The sequence below is a fragment of the Scatophagus argus genome, chromosome 21, assembly GCF_020382885.2.
Source record: "Scatophagus argus isolate fScaArg1 chromosome 21, fScaArg1.pri, whole genome shotgun sequence".
Lineage (NCBI taxonomy): Eukaryota > Metazoa > Chordata > Actinopteri > Scatophagidae > Scatophagus > Scatophagus argus.
The window spans coordinates 3604830-3624176 of record NC_058513.1 but is presented as its reverse complement, the minus strand read 5'-3'; the positions used below and the strand labels follow the sequence as shown (position 1 = coordinate 3624176).

At 41.4% G+C, this 19347-nt stretch overlaps 1 protein-coding gene across 3 annotated transcripts in view; it reads left to right on the top strand.

Annotated features, from left to right (window-relative positions):
• Positions 1–501: 501 nt before the first annotated feature.
• The window catches only part of wu:fj29h11 (protein NO VEIN), a 41910-nt gene continuing 23064 nt past the window's right edge, over positions 502–19347 (top strand). Inside the window, exons 1-22 of one of the 3 annotated variants that reach the window (XM_046376616.1) lie at positions 502–1019; positions 2549–2688; positions 3767–4578; positions 5461–5656; positions 5834–6201; positions 7454–7579; positions 7666–7863; positions 9268–9408; positions 11034–11294; positions 13016–13196; positions 13306–13472; positions 13669–13803; positions 13924–14102; positions 14367–14539; positions 14814–15038; positions 15196–15305; positions 16008–16223; positions 17268–17394; positions 17509–17731; positions 17818–17965; positions 18291–18468; positions 18602–18779. In XM_046376616.1, the coding sequence (XP_046232572.1) occupies positions 3778–4578; positions 5461–5656; positions 5834–6201; positions 7454–7579; positions 7666–7863; positions 9268–9408; positions 11034–11294; positions 13016–13196; positions 13306–13472; positions 13669–13803; positions 13924–14102; positions 14367–14539; positions 14814–15038; positions 15196–15305; positions 16008–16223; positions 17268–17394; positions 17509–17731; positions 17818–17965; positions 18291–18468; positions 18602–18779 (4331 nt within the window). In that variant the 5' untranslated portion in view covers positions 502–1019; positions 2549–2688; positions 3767–3777. The remainder of the gene's footprint in view (positions 1020–2548; positions 2689–3766; positions 4579–5460; positions 5657–5833; positions 6202–7453; positions 7580–7665; positions 7864–9267; positions 9409–11033; positions 11295–13015; positions 13197–13305; positions 13473–13668; positions 13804–13923; positions 14103–14366; positions 14540–14813; positions 15039–15195; positions 15306–16007; positions 16224–17267; positions 17395–17508; positions 17732–17817; positions 17966–18290; positions 18469–18601; positions 18780–19347) is intronic. The other 2 variants (XM_046376617.1, XM_046376615.1) reach the window with 2 other exon arrangements.

The following is a 19347-nucleotide window of genomic DNA, read 5'->3' as shown; positions in this document are numbered from 1 at the left end:
GGGGATTTTTATCTTTTTATTTTATAAATTTCCGTCTCTCTTATACCCTAGTGTCTTAGAAAACACAAAAACGCAGACAGTTATCTAATGCTGTACACTATCAAACTGTATTTCATATGCTCTTTAAAATTTGCGCCTGTTTTCCTATGTGCTGCATTGGCCTGTAACTCACGAGGCATTTACGGTCCTGGCAAATATTGTCACTTTTTTTTATTACAATACTGCACTCGTTCATGCGTTCACAGGTCAGAAAAGTCGTCAGTTCTCTCGGAAACATGCATCCTCGATAGTTAGTTGTCTGCTTGTGTAAAATCAATCTGCTGTTTCACCATAAAACTAACCGACAAAACCTCAGAGTCTCAAGAAACAAATGGGGTGCTGAGGTGAACAAATATCGGTGGCTGAAATAAATGATATATAAATAATTTTTGTACATGAACATTTTTCTTATGGAGGAGGAGAGCGGCGTATTTCCTATCTTTGGCGTGTAACATGAATGCACCATAAGGTTAGCGTGGTAACCGTTAGCGGTGACAACAATGAGAAAATCTAACGAGTTTCGCTTTTTATTCCGTACTATATGTACATTAATCGCAACAGTATTAAGATTCCGAAATGTCAGTGCTGTGAGCACTGTTATTTTGACGCTCGTTACCGACCGAATAATGAACTTTATTTAAAATGATATCAGAATACATCTGGTATTATTTGCTAACGTTAGCCTGTATAGCAGGTCCGCTAGCTAAAGTAAACGTTCTCATTGGTTCCATCGTTTTACTGCCATAGTTATTTACTTCAGCACTGAGTCTCAGGATGTTGAAAGAAGGCGAGGACGCACACCCGAACACTGCCCTTAGTGATACTTGGCTAGTACAATAACATATCCAGAGTCAGTCGGCAACACCTAACCAGCTATTTTAGTTGGTGTTTGATTTTACAGTAACGCTAGCATGTAACTGAACGTAGTTAACTGTACTTTGTCGGGACTGTGGTTGCACGCACTTTCCTGTCAGATACTGGTAAGTTAACGTTACATCGCCGTCTTACAGGAGTTTGTGGCTGTTAACTACTTGTTGACATCAGGTGTGATTTAAATTTAATATTAGTACATTCTTCAACATTGCTTTAACTTCTCTCCGCAGCTTGTAATATATTGGCACAATATTAGAATTGAGGAATTCCAAAATCTTGCGTGACTGTCTATAACTACACACAAAATGTTGCATTCTCTCTACCAAGTACAGTTTTTTATATTAAATGTGATTATATAATGTAATATATACGGTGTTACATGCCAGACAAAATCATCACCACCTGCCCTCACTGAAGGCAGGAAACCTCTCTGTGCGTCAACAGTGCTGGGTCAGTGGGTCAGTAAGTATGGGACCAAGATGACTTCTGCAGGTTCTGTAACCTGTAAAACCCAAGAACGTCCACATCCAGCATCATGTGTAGCAAATAGAATAACTGTACAGCAGCATAGGTTTATATAAAATAAAAACTGTTGACCTCTTTAGACTTATTATTCCTTCTCCATGCACCCTGGAAGCAGGTGCAGTTGTGTCACAAACCTCTTCCCTGCTTCTACAAAACTTCCTGGGCCAGACTTCTCCAAGTTCTCCAGGTTATAAAACTGTGGCCTAATGATTTGATTGATAAGCTTTGACTCTGAAAAGATAAATTACCTGTGCCCTGTCACTCTTCTGCTGTCAGCTATCATCATCATTATTTTTTTAAATCTGCATTTAACATTTGGTTTACTATGGCGGCAGCTAAGCGATGCCGTCACTATGCCACTCCCATCTAAGCAAATATTTCGTGAGAAAGGAAGAGGAAAAGGTGCAATTCAGTTGTCAATGTGAATCAATGCGCAGATTCGAACTAAGAACTAGTCAATTAAAGGGGATGTCCACAAAAGAGAAGTCTGTTTGCTCTTGGGGAGTACACTGCATGTGTTAAAAAAGTTGTAGTACCGGTAATTCATATCCCTGGAAGGAGCTGTGCCCAGAAATCTGCGACCTGCTCCTTCTCTCTGTCATGTTGCTTGCATAACACAAAATCTCAAATCAAAACTGTTGTTGGTGGAGTTCCATGTCATGTCAGTGTGTTAAGTAGTGAACTGTTTTCTTCAGTAGCTGCCAGTCATTCCGGTTAAATGGGAACTAGGCACAAGAGTGTTATCAGCTTTTTGATGTGTTGAAGCAGAACACAAGACTTTGCAATGCCAGAGTAGCACGCCTAACCTGTGTTTCATTTCCTTAGGTGCACAGCTGTTTTCGCAAGTAGTACACTGACTGGGCATGAACCGAATTATTAGGTCACGTGATTTGTTACACAACACAAGTGAATCAGCTGAGGCAGACCAGGAATGTGAAACTCAAAGCCACTGTTTCATTCCCCTCCGTCCCATCATTGGTTTGCCTGTGTGGTGACCACCATCACCATTTTCCAGGAATATGAGAGTGTGGCTGCTGGTCACAGGCAGCCATAGACTTGAATGTGCTTGCCAGTCTTGCTTTCAGTTTCATTTCTCTCTGTCTTTACTCAGAAAGAAGCACAGTAGGTAGGGGGAAGGAAGTGAGTACAGTTTATAAGCTAAAGCAGGAGGACTGCAGCTTTATACACAGTAGTTCAACTTTTAAGGAAGATGAACCACAGATCTCTCCTTTTTGTCTTTTGAAAGTATAGGTAAGGTAGACTGAATTGCTGCTTATTTATAATGCAAGGTTCTTTGTACTGCTGACTGTGTTCCTCTTTATATGTTGTAAATATTATGCATAGACTTGTTTTGATCTTTTAGTACAGTTACAGTAGTGATTATTTTTGTTATGTTAATGCCGTGGATTAACAAAATGAATGGAATTTAGATTTGAAAAGTTGGAGTAGTGTCACAAAGGAGTTGATGACCATTTTGAATTTGTGGTGTTAATGAAAACATAAACTGTCGTTCGATACGGTCTGTTGTACGTTCTTAAAGAAACACAAACGGTTCATTGGGTCTGCCTCTGGAGAGGAAATAATCCATCCAGCTAATAATTTTTGTGTTTGTGGTTTTTTTGTTGTTTTGTGACTAATCACTGTACTGTATTTGCTGCATGGTTTTAAAGAGTGTATAAAGTTTAAAGGTGAATTATTAGGTGTTTAGAGCCTTTTGATGTAGTATTGTAGTTTTAATATTGACTAGGTCTGGGTATTGATTTGTGATTTTTTTCACAAAATTGGTTACATACCTGTCAAGCTGACCCCTGCTTATTTGTGTTGTTTTTGTCACGATAATGCTTCATGTGCATGTAAAAACAAAAGATTATCTTCTTTTTTTGTGTTTGTGGTGGCATTCCTGTGCATCCGTAGAGACATGTATTTTTTGGGATTGAACACTAGGAGTGTGTGTTTGTAATTACAGACACAAACGGAAAACTGTTCAAAAAGGTTCAAAGTTCACTGTTCAAACTGGTAGTGCTTTATCGATCATTATCCATTTAAAATCAAGACGTAGTGCCAAGACCAACATAGTGAGTGGGTCATTTTACAGCTGAAAATTCTACAGAGTAATAATGTCACTGTTTCTAAACTGCCTGCCTCTTTTTCCTTTCTCTCTAGCATTAGGGATCATTCTCTGTAGGCTGTCTGTGTGTTTTGTGTGTGTTTTACAGCACATGACTTAAACCATATTTTTTGTTTGTGGATTATTGGCGAGAGCACAGGCTGCTGGTTAACGACTGTGTAGTGTTCGTCTGTTAACGGTGGTCTCTTTTTCCCTTGATAGTTTTACTCAAGATGGAGACGGTTCAGGACAAAATTGTGGCCTTGGTAGAGAGGCACCCAGCTGGTATCCCCCTTAAAAAGCTGGCTGTATTCTACAACCAGACATATCGCAGCAACCTGACTGTATCCTCCCTGGGCTTTGACTCCATGGCTAGCCTGGTAGCCTCTTTGGATAGAGATCTGGTTGTAAAAGGGGAACTGGTGTTTCACAAAAGCCATTGTGGTGCAAGTCGGGCCAAAGTTGGAGCTGGGACTGAAGCTAGGACTGAAGCTGGGGCATCAGTAAAAGCTGCAGAAGATGGGAGAATTGACAAGGTTCTGGAAGAAATTGTTTCCATGATAAAAGAGCATCCAGAAGGGGTTCCTCTGAAGATGGTGGCTATAGCCTACAACAAGAAATACCGCCAAAACCTGACCTTAGCCTCCCTGGGCTTCAAAACTATTTCCTGTCTCATAGCATCTTTGAAAGAGGATCTAGTTGTTAGAGGGGAAATGGTGTTCCATAAGCTCCACCAGCCTCTGAGTGAGCCTGGAACTGTGAAATCAGCAAATGCTAAAGAGGACAGCAGGCCTGCAACTCCACAGAGGACTGAATTGCTTGCAGCTACCCCAAGTGTTACCATGCCACAAGTGGATGTCAGTTCTCCCCATGTGCCTCCCACACAGGCAACAGTGAACCTTTTAGGCCCCCCCTTGATTTCCTCTGCTTCTTTATTCTCCACCGCCTGTGCTGTTCCTGTCAACACACCTTTTACCGTGTCCAAGCCAGCTGAGAATTTGACCCAAGAGCAGCTGTACGAGAGGGTCATAAAGGTCGGTGATGAAAACAGCAGATCAGCTTATTTTTCACTTAGTTTGTGTTTACTTTCTTAGTATTTGTTTCTAATGTACATCTGAGGGCATTTGACAGCAAAAAGGGAAAACCAACAACCAAATTATAAATAATAATAATAATCAGACATGAACTAAACCTAAATATATTGTGAGTTGTTTCTCTCTCATTAGCAAAGTTGTATTTTAGAGCTGAAAACTAGTTGAACTGTTTCATGGTGTAAATCATGTGCCGCCTTAAATCTTATTTCTGTGGGCTCATGCTTATAATTTGAACAACTGGGATTTTTTTAGCCTAAAACCCAGTTGTTCTGTCTTGTTGATTTAACCAAATTACTTCTAGAGGCAATACTTTCTGATGTCTCTGGCCTATCTATGGCTTTTTGCTAAGGAGCCACTTGTGAATTCATAGTTCAGTCACCTATTGAGTACCAATCAGTCCCTTGTTTTTGATGCAGAGAAAATAATGTTGGTGCCCAACCCATTGCTTTGAAATGTTGTTAAACCTGTCATGCATGGAGATGAATTCTGTGGTTGTGGGGTAATACTTGAAAAGTTAATTAAAGTAAATTTTGCATTTGTTATGCACTTTGGCATTTTGAAGTATATTCAATATATTCATATTCAGTTACAGAAAATGAAGGTACAGTACAGAGGTATTGTTGTTTTACTGATTTGTTTTACTTCAAATATATAATAAGATAATAAGCTAATCACTGGTATATATTTGTAGTTTGCATCTGGATGTTGGGTTATGCCTTTAGTTTACTAATCTAATCTAAAAATTAACCTTTGACCTGAACACTACAGTCTGTATTAGTACTGTATGTAAACCACCTAGTCAGTGAAAGTAATGTTTTCCAGGTGATAACGCAGTACCAGCTGAGAGCTCCTTCCATGGACCAGCTCCAAGCCAGCTACTTTCAGCTTTTTGGTGAACAGCTTCCTCTCTTACAGTACATGTCTCTGTATGACACCTGGGAGGCATCGAGCCACAAGAGGCTGACCACTCAACCTGAAACAACAGCACATCCAGAAATTGTGATGGGGGCAACTGCAGGTACATTTATTTATTTGTGTTGGCCTGCCACAATATCAGCATTATCTGTCTCAGATACACTGTCAATCTGTCGGAAACGCTGCCAACATGACAACATTCATCTTTTTGCATTAAAAACAAATATTGCCACTTATCCATACTTATAAAATAAATATGTGCTTCCATATCCTTCTACAGCTGCACAGAATCTGACAATAGAGCCTGTAAAAGACCAACAGCAACAGGACATTCTGTCCAACTTCCTCTCTGCGTCTGACTTTCCAGCACTGGGCGAAGATGTAAGCTTGACCAAAGAGAAGAAGAGCAAAAACAGAGGTGCAACTCAGAGAGAGAGCAATGCCCCTGTGTTTAGAGAGGCCTATAACGCCCAGTTGAGAGAGGTCCATGGAGCTAATATGCGGGCAGTAGAGGCTATGGAGAAGGACGAGGACGAGCTCACAGGGAGGAGAGTCAAAAGAGCGCTGGATCCAGATATGGTCAACAGTCTGATGAAAGAGGTGATACGAGAAATAGCTGCAGAGGGAGAGCTGGTCACCAAAGACAAGGTGAGGAGGAAACAGAAGCGCTTTGAATTTTAAAGGACTGGTTCAACATTTTTGGAAATACATTTGTTTGTTATGTCTGTAAGGTAAAGAGGGAGCAGATTTAGCTTAGCTTAGCATTAACTAGAGAAGCAAATGTAAAAAGAAAAAAAAAAAAACAACCCAAAAGTCCACCCCCACCTCTAAAATGTTATCCAAACTCCACACTCTGTATCTCGTTTGCATAATAACAAACAACGTGGTTTAAAAGGGAGTTTCCAGCTGTGAATGTCAACGGGTGTAGTCGATTCTGGTGACTCTGGTGGTTGCCTGGCAACTTTGTTGTGACAAGAAATTAAGTCACTGCACCTGGCTTAGAAATAGCTCCAGCGTGTAGCTCCTTTCTTTCCCATTTGTGTATGGCTTCCTGGCTCTACCTTCATGTTTGGCATACTAATGTGAGAGTGGCATGCATCTTCACAAGTCTCAGCAAGACAACCAATAAGTGTATTTCCCAAAATATGAAACTATTATCAGGTTAAAGGCTGTACTGCTTTTAGAACTTGTTGTTCCACTGTTTGTGGTTTATCCCTGTAGTCATAATTTTCTCATTTTTCTCTTTTCTCATTTTGGTGTCTGTGAGGTGTGCAGCAACACCAGTAGGTATGCATGCACCTGGTATGCATGCCTTCACATATATGAGACACCAGTGCATTGAAATAGCAAAGTTTCATTGCACCACAGAAGGCACGTGCTAAATCTGCTATTTTTGAACTAACATGAGTAATGAAATAGTGTGAACTTCAACTGCATTAATGCATTCGGCACCCTGCAATGGTCTTTTCACTTATTGTGATTCTGACTGATTAGACCTCTGCACAGGCTTAAGGCACATTACATGAAGTCACTGGACATCATGCGCCAACAGTCAAGTGAGGAAGATCTCAATCAGACACAAAAGAGTGCTGATCACCCAGAATAAGTTAGAAATATGTTAAATCTCCTGTGTAGAAGACCCATGGATGTATAGGTGTGGTGTGACCTTTATTTATTTAATTGAGAGATGTGAGAAAGGGCACTTGCCAAGGCTTGTCCAGTTTACTGTGTGAAAGTGCCATGTTCCTGAGTATGTAACCAAAATGTTCCTGAGTATGGTTTCTATTAGCCCAAGAGCTTCTAAAGGTAGATTTTGCTCACGATGCATTCCATTTGTGAATCTGTACAACTATCTAATGTACTGTATGTGATTTCCTCCCTTCAATGTAACACTATCCAGGTGATATCCAGGGTGTGCGAGTTGATGCAGATTCCCTCTTTGGAAGCGGGAAAGATAAAACCGTGGGCGACTCCGGCTCTTAAAGACCTTCAGTACACAATGAGAGAGGTCAACATGTTCATAGAGGTTGGCAAACATGCATTTGCTCTTAAATGTTTTAATCTGTATGTTTTTCCTGCTATTGGAGTCTTTTTTCTTTCTCTGTCTGTCAGAGTACTGAAGCAGTGGCATCCATATGTACCCTGTATGAGCTGGGCCGGTCACTGGCTGCCTTGAAGGACAAGAAGCACTATGAAGAGCTGAACCTGGGGCCCCTCTGCAAACTCCCCCTCGTCCACCGCATGTTCAAAATCGACAGTAACACTAAAGATGATGATATCCACCAGATTGAGACAATAGACATCTTAAAGGTATCACTCACATGGCAAATGAGATTTAGTTGATCAAACTGCTACTAAACATTTACCAACAAACTAGTTACATATTAAATAGATGTTTTGGGGGGTTTTTTTGTCGACCAAGCTTTGCATTTAAGCTTTACAGATTTATATTCCATAACTGGAGTCATCTTATTGATTGGACTATTAATTGTTGAGCCAAAAATGTTTATTTTGATTACACTTTCAGTATGGGAAGATTTAATTTGTGTAAAAGGAAATGAGCTCTGGTTCATGGGTATGTTTCTCATAATTCTTGTCAGAAATCTTGCAAGGAGCACCTGGTTGTAACCGGTTTATGATGAAATGATTCCACTTCCAGATTATGGCCCCAACAGTGCTTACTGGAACATTCAGCAGTTTAGAAATCCTTCTGTGACCATTGCAACAGTAAAGTTGCGATGGTCTTGAGAAAGCTCTTTGCTTTTACCCATCATGAGATGTTTCTTGTGTGACTCCTTGGTAATGAGATGCTTGTTTATAGGCCATCAGTTGGCGCTGAACCAGCTGATATTAATTTGCATGGTGCTGGTGTCTTGGCTTTCCATGCCTTTTTGCACCTCCCTTTCTTCAAGTGTTATTATTACACATAATTTATGAACATCTATGGTTTGATTTCTTTGCATATGTGGATTGCATGGGCTTTTACTGACATCTAGTGGAAATTTCATGTCAGTAGCACCTTTAGGGGCAGCACGGTGGTGCAGTGGTTACGCTGTCGTCATAGCAAGAGGGTTCCAGGTTCGAATCCCGGTCTGCGCCCTTCTATGTGAAGTTTGCATGTTCTCCCTGTGCCTGTGTGGGTTTTCTCCGGGTACTCCGGCTTCCTCCCACAACCCCTAAAACATGCACATTAGGTTAATTGGCTACTCTACATTGCCCCTGGTGTGAGTGTGAGAGTGTGTGGTTGTCTGTCTTTGTGTGTTGGCCCTGTGATTGACTGGCGACCATTTCAGGGTGAACCCCGCCTCTCGTCCACAGTCAGCTGGGATAGGCTCCAGCTCCCCTGTGACCCTGACAGATAAGCAGTATAGAAAATGGATGGATGGATAGCACCTTTGGAAATATATTTACTGAGAAAAATGGTGATGTGTTCAATACTTGTTTTACCTGCTGTATATTTGTTGTTTTCCTTCCCATGAGAGCTGATGTTCAAAACAGCTTCAAATTGAAGCTAAACAAAACAGCAGGGATGCCTTTCAGAGTTCATTTCGATGTTTCTGTTACCTGATGATGAGACTTGTCCATACTGATTTTATTTTGTTACCTACCAAGTTGTACATTAGGTTCCTCTAGCTCTAGGTACTGTATGTGAGCCCTGTATAATGTTTTAACTTCCTTTGTATTGAATACGTCTAATTTCTTTCCATTGTTTAGCAACTTCGCATTTACAGGAGGCAGCACAGCAAGCCGAAAGTAGACCTGGCTGAGTTCATGAAGTCTCTAGCTGACCACTACAAATGTGATTCTCCCTATGAGCTGGGTATCAGGATACACAGCGTTGGGCTGCCCATAGCGGTAAGAGACATGCCCTGCTGCAACATATGAAGATTTATTACTATTTATTAGTTATGTTACTGTTTTGTTCTGCACTTCATTTTATTTTCCCTGTTTTTGATAGCCGTTTTCCATTCACTTAGGTAGACAGTGGTCCGAAACTGTTCACATAACTGGACAGAGATGCAAACAGATTACTGACATCTTATGTCAGCCTACGTTTTAATGTGTTACCAAGTTGGATCTCAGTACCCTCATCTGGTCTAAATTGTGACGCTTTATGGGCAAAAGAATTAATATCTAGATTTATGCACAGCTTTGTTCCACTAAATCCATTTTTAATGTAGTATTGGCTGACCTTGTCTGGCAAATAACATTTCCTGGAGTGAACAAAATACTGATGATTTTGTTGCTCATGAGTCTTAACATTAGCTACACTGAAAATAAAAAATAGTTTTAAGCAGAAATTTACACTATATAGACAAAGGTATTGGGACACCTGACTATTACACCAACAGAGACTTTAATGACATTGCATTCTAAATATTACAGACAGCTTTGCAGCCATAACAGCTTCCACTCTTGTGCAAAGGCTTTCCACAAGATTTTGAAGTGTTTCTGTGGAATTTTTTGCCCACCCGACATTAATGTTGGGCAAAAAGGCCTGGCTCACAATCTCTGTTCCAGTTCATCCCAAAGGTGTTGGATGGGTTTGAGGTCAGGATTCTGTGTGGGCCAGTCAGGTTCTTCCACACCAAACTCCTCCAACCATCATTTATAAACTTTGCTTTGTGCACTGGGACACAGTCATGCTGGAATAGAAAAAGTCTTTCCCCAAGCTGCTTCCACAAAGTTGGAAGCATAGCATTGTCCAAAATGTCTTGGTACACTGAAGTATTAAGATTTCCCTTCACTGGAAGTCAGGGGCCGCGCTCAACCCCTGATAAACAGCCCCATCCTAGTACTTTTGTCTATATAGTGTATCTTGTCTTTCAAACCCATCAGTAGCGTTAATGTCGGCTGTAAATTTCATAACAGTGTTCCCATTAGGTTTTTATGCATATGACGTATGTGGATAAATCCATTTTACTATTGTGTGACAGGAATGTTATAATCCCTGTGTTTTCAGTGTCATCTCTAAAGATATGTCTGACATTAAGCTCAGTTCTTAAGGAATTTGGTTAAAGGTGGCTTTGAAGACTAATATTCGTGGTGCTCCTTTGCAACATGCTTAATGCTGAGATCTGTTTTACTGCACTGCATCCCACCAACTTCCAAAATAGCCACTCACTCACTAGATCCACATGTGAACACATTTTAAGAGAATAGCCACTGAGCTGTGGTACTGATGATTCTCTGTCTAGTTGTTGTGATGCTACCACTACACCACTGTGTGTCATCATTGGTGGCCACATCATAGTTATCAACTCACCCATGAGTACTGACACACTTAAGTTTATTGTTGGATGTACTTAAAATAATGCTGAAAGTAGCAGTAACTACTCCACATGTGACAGCATTTCCATTGCAGTGGGCCAATGTAAGAGGTGCTACCTGAATTCGCAATAACCCATCTGGTAAAGACACTGGATAGTTGATGAAATGTTAAGTTTGTAGTTCTCAGTTTGCTTAACGCTCCTTTTCAGACCCTTATAAAGGTGAGTCGTTGTGAGCACACCATCATGGAGCAAGCCAGGGAGGCCATCCAGAAAGAGCTGGAGGAGGAGATCCACGAGCGGATGAGGAAGATAAAGAAAAGCGTGTTGGACCCAGTGCAAGGAGCGGGTTCGCCCTTCTCCTCAGGCAGCCTGGAACTCAGGAAAAGATACGCCTCCATGTCGGCATCCGAGGTCGTACTGGCAGTCTTCACCAACGTGGAGGGGGTTTTTAGTCCCAGAATGGCCAGGGTGGGTGTCAGACTCTGATGGATGTCTTTCATTAATGGCTCAGATTCTTCCTGAGGTGCATCAAAAGAGCTGTGGGAATTTTGTGTCCACTTTTTTGGATTTTGTGTCTTTGCTGCATTAAACTGCTGGGTGATAGTTTCACTAAGCCTCCCGCCATGAGCCATTGGTGGGGGATAAGGAAAGCACTACAGAACCACTCTCCAGTTCTGAACTCATTAACAAAATGTCACCCTTCATAATCTCCTAATCCCTAATGAAGGCGTAAGAAAAAATGACTTTTTAGCTAATGAATACAGACTAGACATCAGAGATTTGTGGCTTAACTCATCTTGACACCTACTGCTACATGTTCTGGGATTATCTTTATGCTGCAGAATTTATCCTACTTATCTGCAGTTGCATGCTCAATAGGCCTTTTTTCATCATCATTAAAATAATATTCGTTGCACAATATCCAGGTCAACATGACCACACACAACATCACCATTCAGTTATCCCCCGTATGTTTCCAACATATTTTAAGATGGGATGTTGGAAGCATAATGGATCCTGTAGCTTAAAATCTTAATTAGAACAAAGGCCCCAAACGATGAAGACCAGCCCCAGACTGAAAGTCGTTTGCAGTAAAAAAAAAGAAAAGAAAAGAAAATGCCCACCACCACAGCAATCATCTCCTCCTTCTGAGGCCAATAGAGGAAGTGTGGCAGTGAGACAGCACTGTGCTGCCAGTTAGCTCGCTCAAATGCCCTTTTCTGACAAAAAATTTCAGGTTTCAAATTAGTCAGATTTATCAGAACAAGTAAGCTTTAATAATGTAATTTTTGCTGGTAAGTAAGACTGCAAATTTGCTTTACACAATTATTTAATTACCAATTATTTTGGTAAGTGTTAAATAAGGAACTTAAAAACAGTTATGAAACAGCCTTCACATGACATGACAAGCAAACAGGACCGTAAGCAATAAAGATGAGCTGTTAGTGTATTATAATGTTATTCTTAATGCCTGCCACTGGCATGGATTCTGAAAATTGAGGCTATGTTTTTATGGCTGAGGATGAGTTGAGAAGTCTCACAGCCTGAGGAAAGAAGCTGCTCTGTATTCTGCAACAGCACATAATTCTATATTGCCGGATGGGAGCAGAACAACTGGCTTATTTTATGTTACAAGGGAAGGGTGATATCTTGAGCTTCACCTCAACCAAATTACTTTCACAGAGCAACTGAATCCATTACCTCTAAGCTTACGTGTAACCTGGGTATGTGATCTGCACTGATGAAGTTTACTTTGTTTCACCATTGTTATATTACATGTTTTAATCTTACATTGCATCATCACTAAGCCTCCTGAAAACAGTTGTTTTTTTTAAAGAAATAAAAATATGTTGTATCTTTCTTTTACTCACTGGCAAAACAAATACAGGCACTAGGCAGATTAAGATCTGGAGGCAGTGGTGCTCATACTTCTTTTGCACAGAGGCCACCAGAATCAACAGCAAAAAATAAAGGAAGTTCATTGTAGCTGCTTTAATGAAACAGTATAAGAAACAGCTGAGGGTAGAAACAGCTGAGGGTGGGTTGATTGCCACATATTGTAATGTGATGCATGACTGCTTGCTAAATGGACTTGACAATTAGATGTGGCGTACCAGAGAGGCACAATTCAGTCAGTCATTTGGGATTTCCTGTCTCTGATACACGCCTTTGTTTGATACCCAATCCAGCATATCCAGAACTTCCTGCTGCAGGTGTCAGAAAACCGGCTGGCAAAGGCTCTGTTTCAGCTGGCCATCTGTGGAGGCTCCCTGGCAGTCCCACAGGACCTGGTGCCCAAAGACAAGGCATCCAAAAGCAGTGAACAAGCAAAAACAGAGGACAAAGCCGCCACATACATCCCCAGTGAAGGTATTCATGCAGGATGTAGCGTTAACTAGCCTAATAGTATCTACTCATGATGTATCAGGTCCACATTAATGGACATGATTGACAGATATATCTGCTCTGTGTCTTTCAGCCAAAGTGAAGCAGTACCTTAAAGACAGCATGTCCTCTCACAACTCAATCTTCACTTTGGCCAACTTGGCTGCTTTAGAGAGAAAGTTGACCAAACACTTCCAGGTCAAAGATTTCCTCTCTTTGGAGCAAGGCAACTTTCTGGAATTCCTAGCAAAACACATTCAGGTATAATTTTCTTTTTTGTTAATTCTCTAAAAATCTTTTATTTTCTGCTAACTCTCACAGTCTATATAGTGTGTGTGTGTGTGTGTGTGTGTGTGAGTTATAGGTCCGAGGCATTGTACAGCTCTCACCACAGTGATGAGATGAAAATGTACCCTGTTGTCACCTTCTCTGTCTCTCTGTCTCTGGATGTGTTCAGCTGCTGCAGGAGACACTGGGATCTGCTGTTTTTCTGGGCAGTGGAATCATGGATCTTGGTTTCAGACCCACCAGACAAGACGTGTTTGAGTTCATCAACCAATGTGGTGACATAACCTCCACTGATCCAAATGAAGTGAGTCGTTTAACACCAGAAGAACAAAGCTCTTCCTCTCTCAGTGTAAAGATTCTTTCTCTTTGTCTGTGTGAATTAAATTCTGCAATTTGACGGTAACAAACGCCTTCCTTTTCCCAGCTCTCCCACATTGAGTCAGCGCTGAGGTCCCACTACAGGGTACGTGACAGTCGTGACCTGGGCTGCGGCACTCTCCACATGCTGGTTGGCTTGGTCCAGCGCCAGAGAGGGCTGGCTGGTGGCGGACTGAGCCCCATCTACTACGAGTCAGCTCTGTTTGCTAAACACTGCAAATCGAGGTCAGCAGTGTGTTTTCAGACAGACTTTAAGCCGCAGAAATACATACAAATGTTTTCACATGCTCTACAGTACCTCTCATGATGAGTAAACTTAACTGCATTTGTGAAATTGGTGGAATGCTCCTTTATCAAAGCCAACAGTTGAAACATTATTGTGATATCAATTTGGGGTAGTTTTTGAAGAAATGTTTTTATTATAACTGAGCAGGCAGATGTTTGTCCTCATCTCTGTCCTCTTTTGTCCCACATCCATCCTGTTTACAGTCCTGAAGGTGGATGTGAGGCAGTGGGACGCCTTGGTGAAATGTCTAAAGCCCAGGCCCTGGCCAGCTTGCTGTCCTGCCCTCTTTTAGAGGATTTAAGTGAGTGGAGCCAATGGGAGCTGATCTTTAAGCCCCTTCATGGCTGCCTCAAAGAGTTCATCGAAAGAAATGCAGGTAGGAGTCAGCCACAGTGAGTTTGTGTGTGGTCATATTATTTGTAGATAAATGTACTGTACCTCTTCCTGTACGGTGAAACTTAAATTCTGCCCAGTGTCTCATGCTGATGAATACAAATGGTTTTAAATGGAAATTTGAAGGTCTTTGTGCAGAAATGTGGTTGTTTGTGCAACAAATAGTAAGTTAGAGCTGCGAATACTGCCAACTAAAATGTCAATTACAAACTTTTAATTTACTCTTTAATTTAATCTTTATTTCACTTATGACACAGCTAATACAGGCCTGGCAGCGTTGGAAGTGATGCCAGGTTTGCTGCTCAGGACCACCACTCACACAGGGGACAAGCATTTCTCCAGTGCCGCCACCAACCTTGACCCCGTCGGCACAGCCGGCCATCTCGTGTCCATGGTGGTAGCTGATGGGATTGTCAACGCTCCCACAGCCCTCCTGGCCAATCACATGCAGAGCTCCCTGGCGGCAGCTGTGGCTAAAGAAGGTAGTGATGCATCAGGGATGGGAGTTTTATGTTCACTTTTTAATTACATGATGCCTTTCTAATTCACTTTATAGCAAGGAAATCTTTACAATTGGAATGTATTTCAAGTGCTGCATGGTTATATCATCATGACTAAAATAAGGTTCGTGTTCCTTAGATTTGTCCCAGGCTGAAGAGGATGTGTCATGTTACAGCAGAGTGGCCGAATTCCTCTTGGCGTGTTTGACTCGAATCCCCACCAGGACGTGCCAGGCTCTTTTGCAGCAGGTCACTTGCACTGCATTGCCCGTGTTAGATTACAGGATCGAATCATGTACCCTCTTGTTGTTTCTGGAGAGAATTTGCGTTGAAGCTAAATTTAGATTTTCGAGTAAAGGTGGTGAGAACAAACTGTCTAGGTAGATTTTATCCCATGCCTCCTTAGGAAGGCTCAACAGGAAATGGAAATTCAAGCTCTGATATCGCAGAACCACCTTCATATACTTGAAATCCAATCAGTGCATTTAATAATCTGTGCATTTAAGCTTAACACAGCACCAGTAGGTGTATCAGCATCTTTAGCTGTCGTGCGCAGAGCTTCAAAAATAACAATTTTGAAAGTATAAAGAGCGGAGATACTGATGCTGGGCTTTTATTTCTTTATAAACATCGATATTGAGAATGCACAGTTACACATTCTTCCCCAGCAAATAGATGGAGCACAGCCTTTAACTAACAAACAGAGACACTGTACCGAGAGAGTGGGCAGCTTAAGCCGATGAATTTAACCCGCTCACCTAAATTGAGGAGGTGGTTATTATCAGTGTTCCAGTTGTCATGCCAACCGCAGACTTTACTTGCAAGACAGATAGATACACCAGCTCCTGGTTTGTTGGTCTTTTTAGGCTTTCTTCAGTTTGTGACTCCTTTTCACTTGTATGACAAAATGTCTAAAAGCAACATGATGACTGATGTGAATGTGACTTTCAGGTGTTTTTGGAGCCTTTCTCCCGTGTCTTGGGCCATGCCAAGTCTAAACAGGTCCTGATTGCTGTGGCCCAGTCTGACCCGAAGCACATGATTTGCCTGCATCGACTGGGCATCCTCCTGGGCATCACAGACTGGGTCAGAGACTACCAGAAGAAGCTGAACCCTCCACAGAGCCAAAATGGCATCATGCACGCAGCTCCTGCAGAACACACCAAGGTCAGAATACAAGATATTAGAACAGATCAAACAAATATGAAGTACAGTACAAACATACTTACAAACTTAGAAATATTAATATTAGTGCAATCCTGGTGCTTAAAAGTGTGGACTTTGCACATGTATTATCCAAACAAGCAGTATTGGTCTACATATTTCTTGGAAAAAAAATCTAATCAACAGGAAGTGATGTTTTTTCTGCTTTGAGCAGTAGCATCAGTTGAATAAACAGAGTAAGAACGGGTCCCAGTGTAACCGAGGGTGTATTTAATAATGTAATGCCAAGGCGCCACTGCCATGACACAGCACTTTCAGCCACCCAAAGCCATTAGGCCGTATTGATCACATTATTTTCTCAGGGTTATAACACAGACTACAAATAATGCCAACAAATAAGGTTTGCCTGTGGACATGAAACACTCTGGGGTCTGACTGTAATTATTCTTATCAGTTCTTGTATCTCTCCTCTCTCTTATCAGCAAGGAGCAGCATAGCTTCTCATTTTTAGCCTGCACAAACCGGCATTTGCACGACTCGTGTCTCTAATGACCTGCTTTTGGCTTCACTGTCACATTCTCCCATTTAAGCTTCAGGTTTTGTTGTTGTTATTGTTGTTATTAGCTTAAAGGTTCTGAATCAGGATTGCTATTTTTTGGTGAAAGTTACTTGTGAAAATTCAGCTGAGCCAAAGCTAAAAGGTTACTTTTATTTCATTGTGGCAGGTAAATATTCAGTCAGTCATTTTTTTTTCTTTTACTCCTAAACCTAAATGAACTGAGTGAGGGATTTAAATGAGTTCAGGTTTGATACGTAGTTTCAGTAAGCAAACTAGACACAGGTTGTAGCTGTGTTGCTTGAAGAGGGATGCAGTAATGAAGCACTATGCATTCCTGTCCTTACTTAGGTCTGAAGTATACCCTAAATTTCAAAATGGTTTAATTTTCACTGATTGATTAAGTGCTTCAATCAGCTCACTCCTGCATCTTGTTCATGCTGTATGTTTAATGAGTTAACCTGGTGTCTAATTTTATTTTCTTTCTCCAGTCTAATTTGATAGATTCCAAGAGCAGCAGTCTGTCAGCTCTAAACATGAGTGAAGATGAGTATCTTGAGGATAACATCCTGGACAGCAGCTTTGCCTCCTCCCACCTTGACCAAAGCCTACAGCAAGGTGAGTGAAAGTAGTACTCAACCACGAGGATGTGAATTTTCATGCCGTACTCTGACTAAAGGACTGTACCGGTTTCCCTTTCTTAGTTTTTAATTGCCAAATGCTTTCTTCTAGTCAATGGTGAGGAAGATGTAGAGGTTGAGGAGGGAGAGGATGAAGAGGAGCTGTACGAGTTGGCCTCGCTTCATAACGGAGAGATCTCAGATGTCAGCAGTGACGCTGAAGGAGGCCAGGCCAAAGAACAGTCAGAAATGTCTGATTCTAATGAAACAGATGCTGTCAGCTGCCAATCAGAGACCACATCAGATCTCCAAAGAGTCATAATTGAGGACATCAGGTTTGTTCTCATAATGTCACCCTTTACAATAATAATACATGTGTGCTCATAGCTGATCTGTGCTTCCATCTCTTCTTTTTTTTCAGGAAGGGGGAGTTTGGTATCGGTGTGGAATTGAATGCTGAAGGCCAGAAGCTGATGCAGGTCCACCAGGAAAGGCTGGGCCGCAGCTTGGACCGCCTTTCCACTGAACTGTACAGCAAAGACACACACTTTGTCCTGGAACTCATTCAGGTGGCTTCTATAATATTCACAGCCTTAAAAATGAAGCAGAATCTTCTTTCAGTTACTGCTCTGTTTTTATTTATTTTCTAAGTTAAAGCATGTAAACATTGCACCACTCCAAAAGATTATCCAGCAAGCATGTTTTCAAGCTAAAAATCACAGAAGAAGCGTATTATACTTAATACTGATTAAAGAATAAAGTTTTTCAGATGTGATTACTATTCTTTAAGAATGAAAATCCACTTGGGATTTTGATTTGCTGTGAAGAGTTACGGTTTCATTCAAAATATGTCTTACTATGGCTTACTCTAACCCATGTGTTTCAATTTGTCAGAATGCTGATGACAACGGTTACCCTTCAGAGACTGGTTTCGTTCCAGCGCTGGCCTTTGTGGTGGAGAGACACTGCATCACCGTTCTCAACAATGAGACGGGCTTCCAGGAAAAGAACATCAGGGCCATCTGTGATGTGGGTCGCAGCACCAAGGGCAAACACAAATATGGATACATAGGTAAGTATGTACACAATGCCTTGATAGTGATCAGAAATTGTAAGGGTCATGGTTAGAAGGATGTACTGAATGTGTGTTGTGACCTCGTCTTAACGTGTTCTGTTAATGATCCTGAACGCTCCACTCATCACAGGACAAAAGGGCATCGGCTTCAAGTCTGTGTTTAAAGTGACAGACTGCCCTGAGATTCATTCCAATGGCTTCCATTTGCGCTTCGACAAGACCTGTGGCCCCATGGGATACATCCTGCCCCACTGGGCTGAAGATGAGAGGCCTCTGGACATACCGCCAAACGACACGAATCAGCACAGGTTGGGTGATTGAGAGATAGCTTTCCTCAGCAGACATTTTAACGTTTCATGGTTGGTAAAGCTCAGGTGTTAATTAATAACATTAAGAGTGTCCCTGTAACTCATGACAGTGTGACAGCGAGCCAGCATGCACACTACCAGGATCCTGAGTCTAAAGCAGCTAAATGGAGCTCAGATATCTCATCATTACACCTGTGTTCACCTGTGCTTTTTCCATCGTAACATGTCAAAATGTCACCATATTCAAACATTCGAGTGAACTCATCTACCTGAAGGTGCAGCCTGTAAACCAAAATCTATAACTCGAACAGTGTAATTAGCTTAGTAAATATACTTCCGGTACAAACAGTCCAAACCACGAACCTGATTCCTAAAAAGTTGGGATGCTGTGTGAAACTTAAAAACTCAATCCAGTTATTAGCAAATCCTTTTCGACCTGTTGAATATAGGTTGAAGAGGATTGTCAAGTCACTGAATTGTGTTTTTATCTTTCACACAACTTTTGATGGTGTTAGGGATTGTAGAGGAAGAAGTTGCTAGATTTGCTAATTCTAATTCTGATTTACTA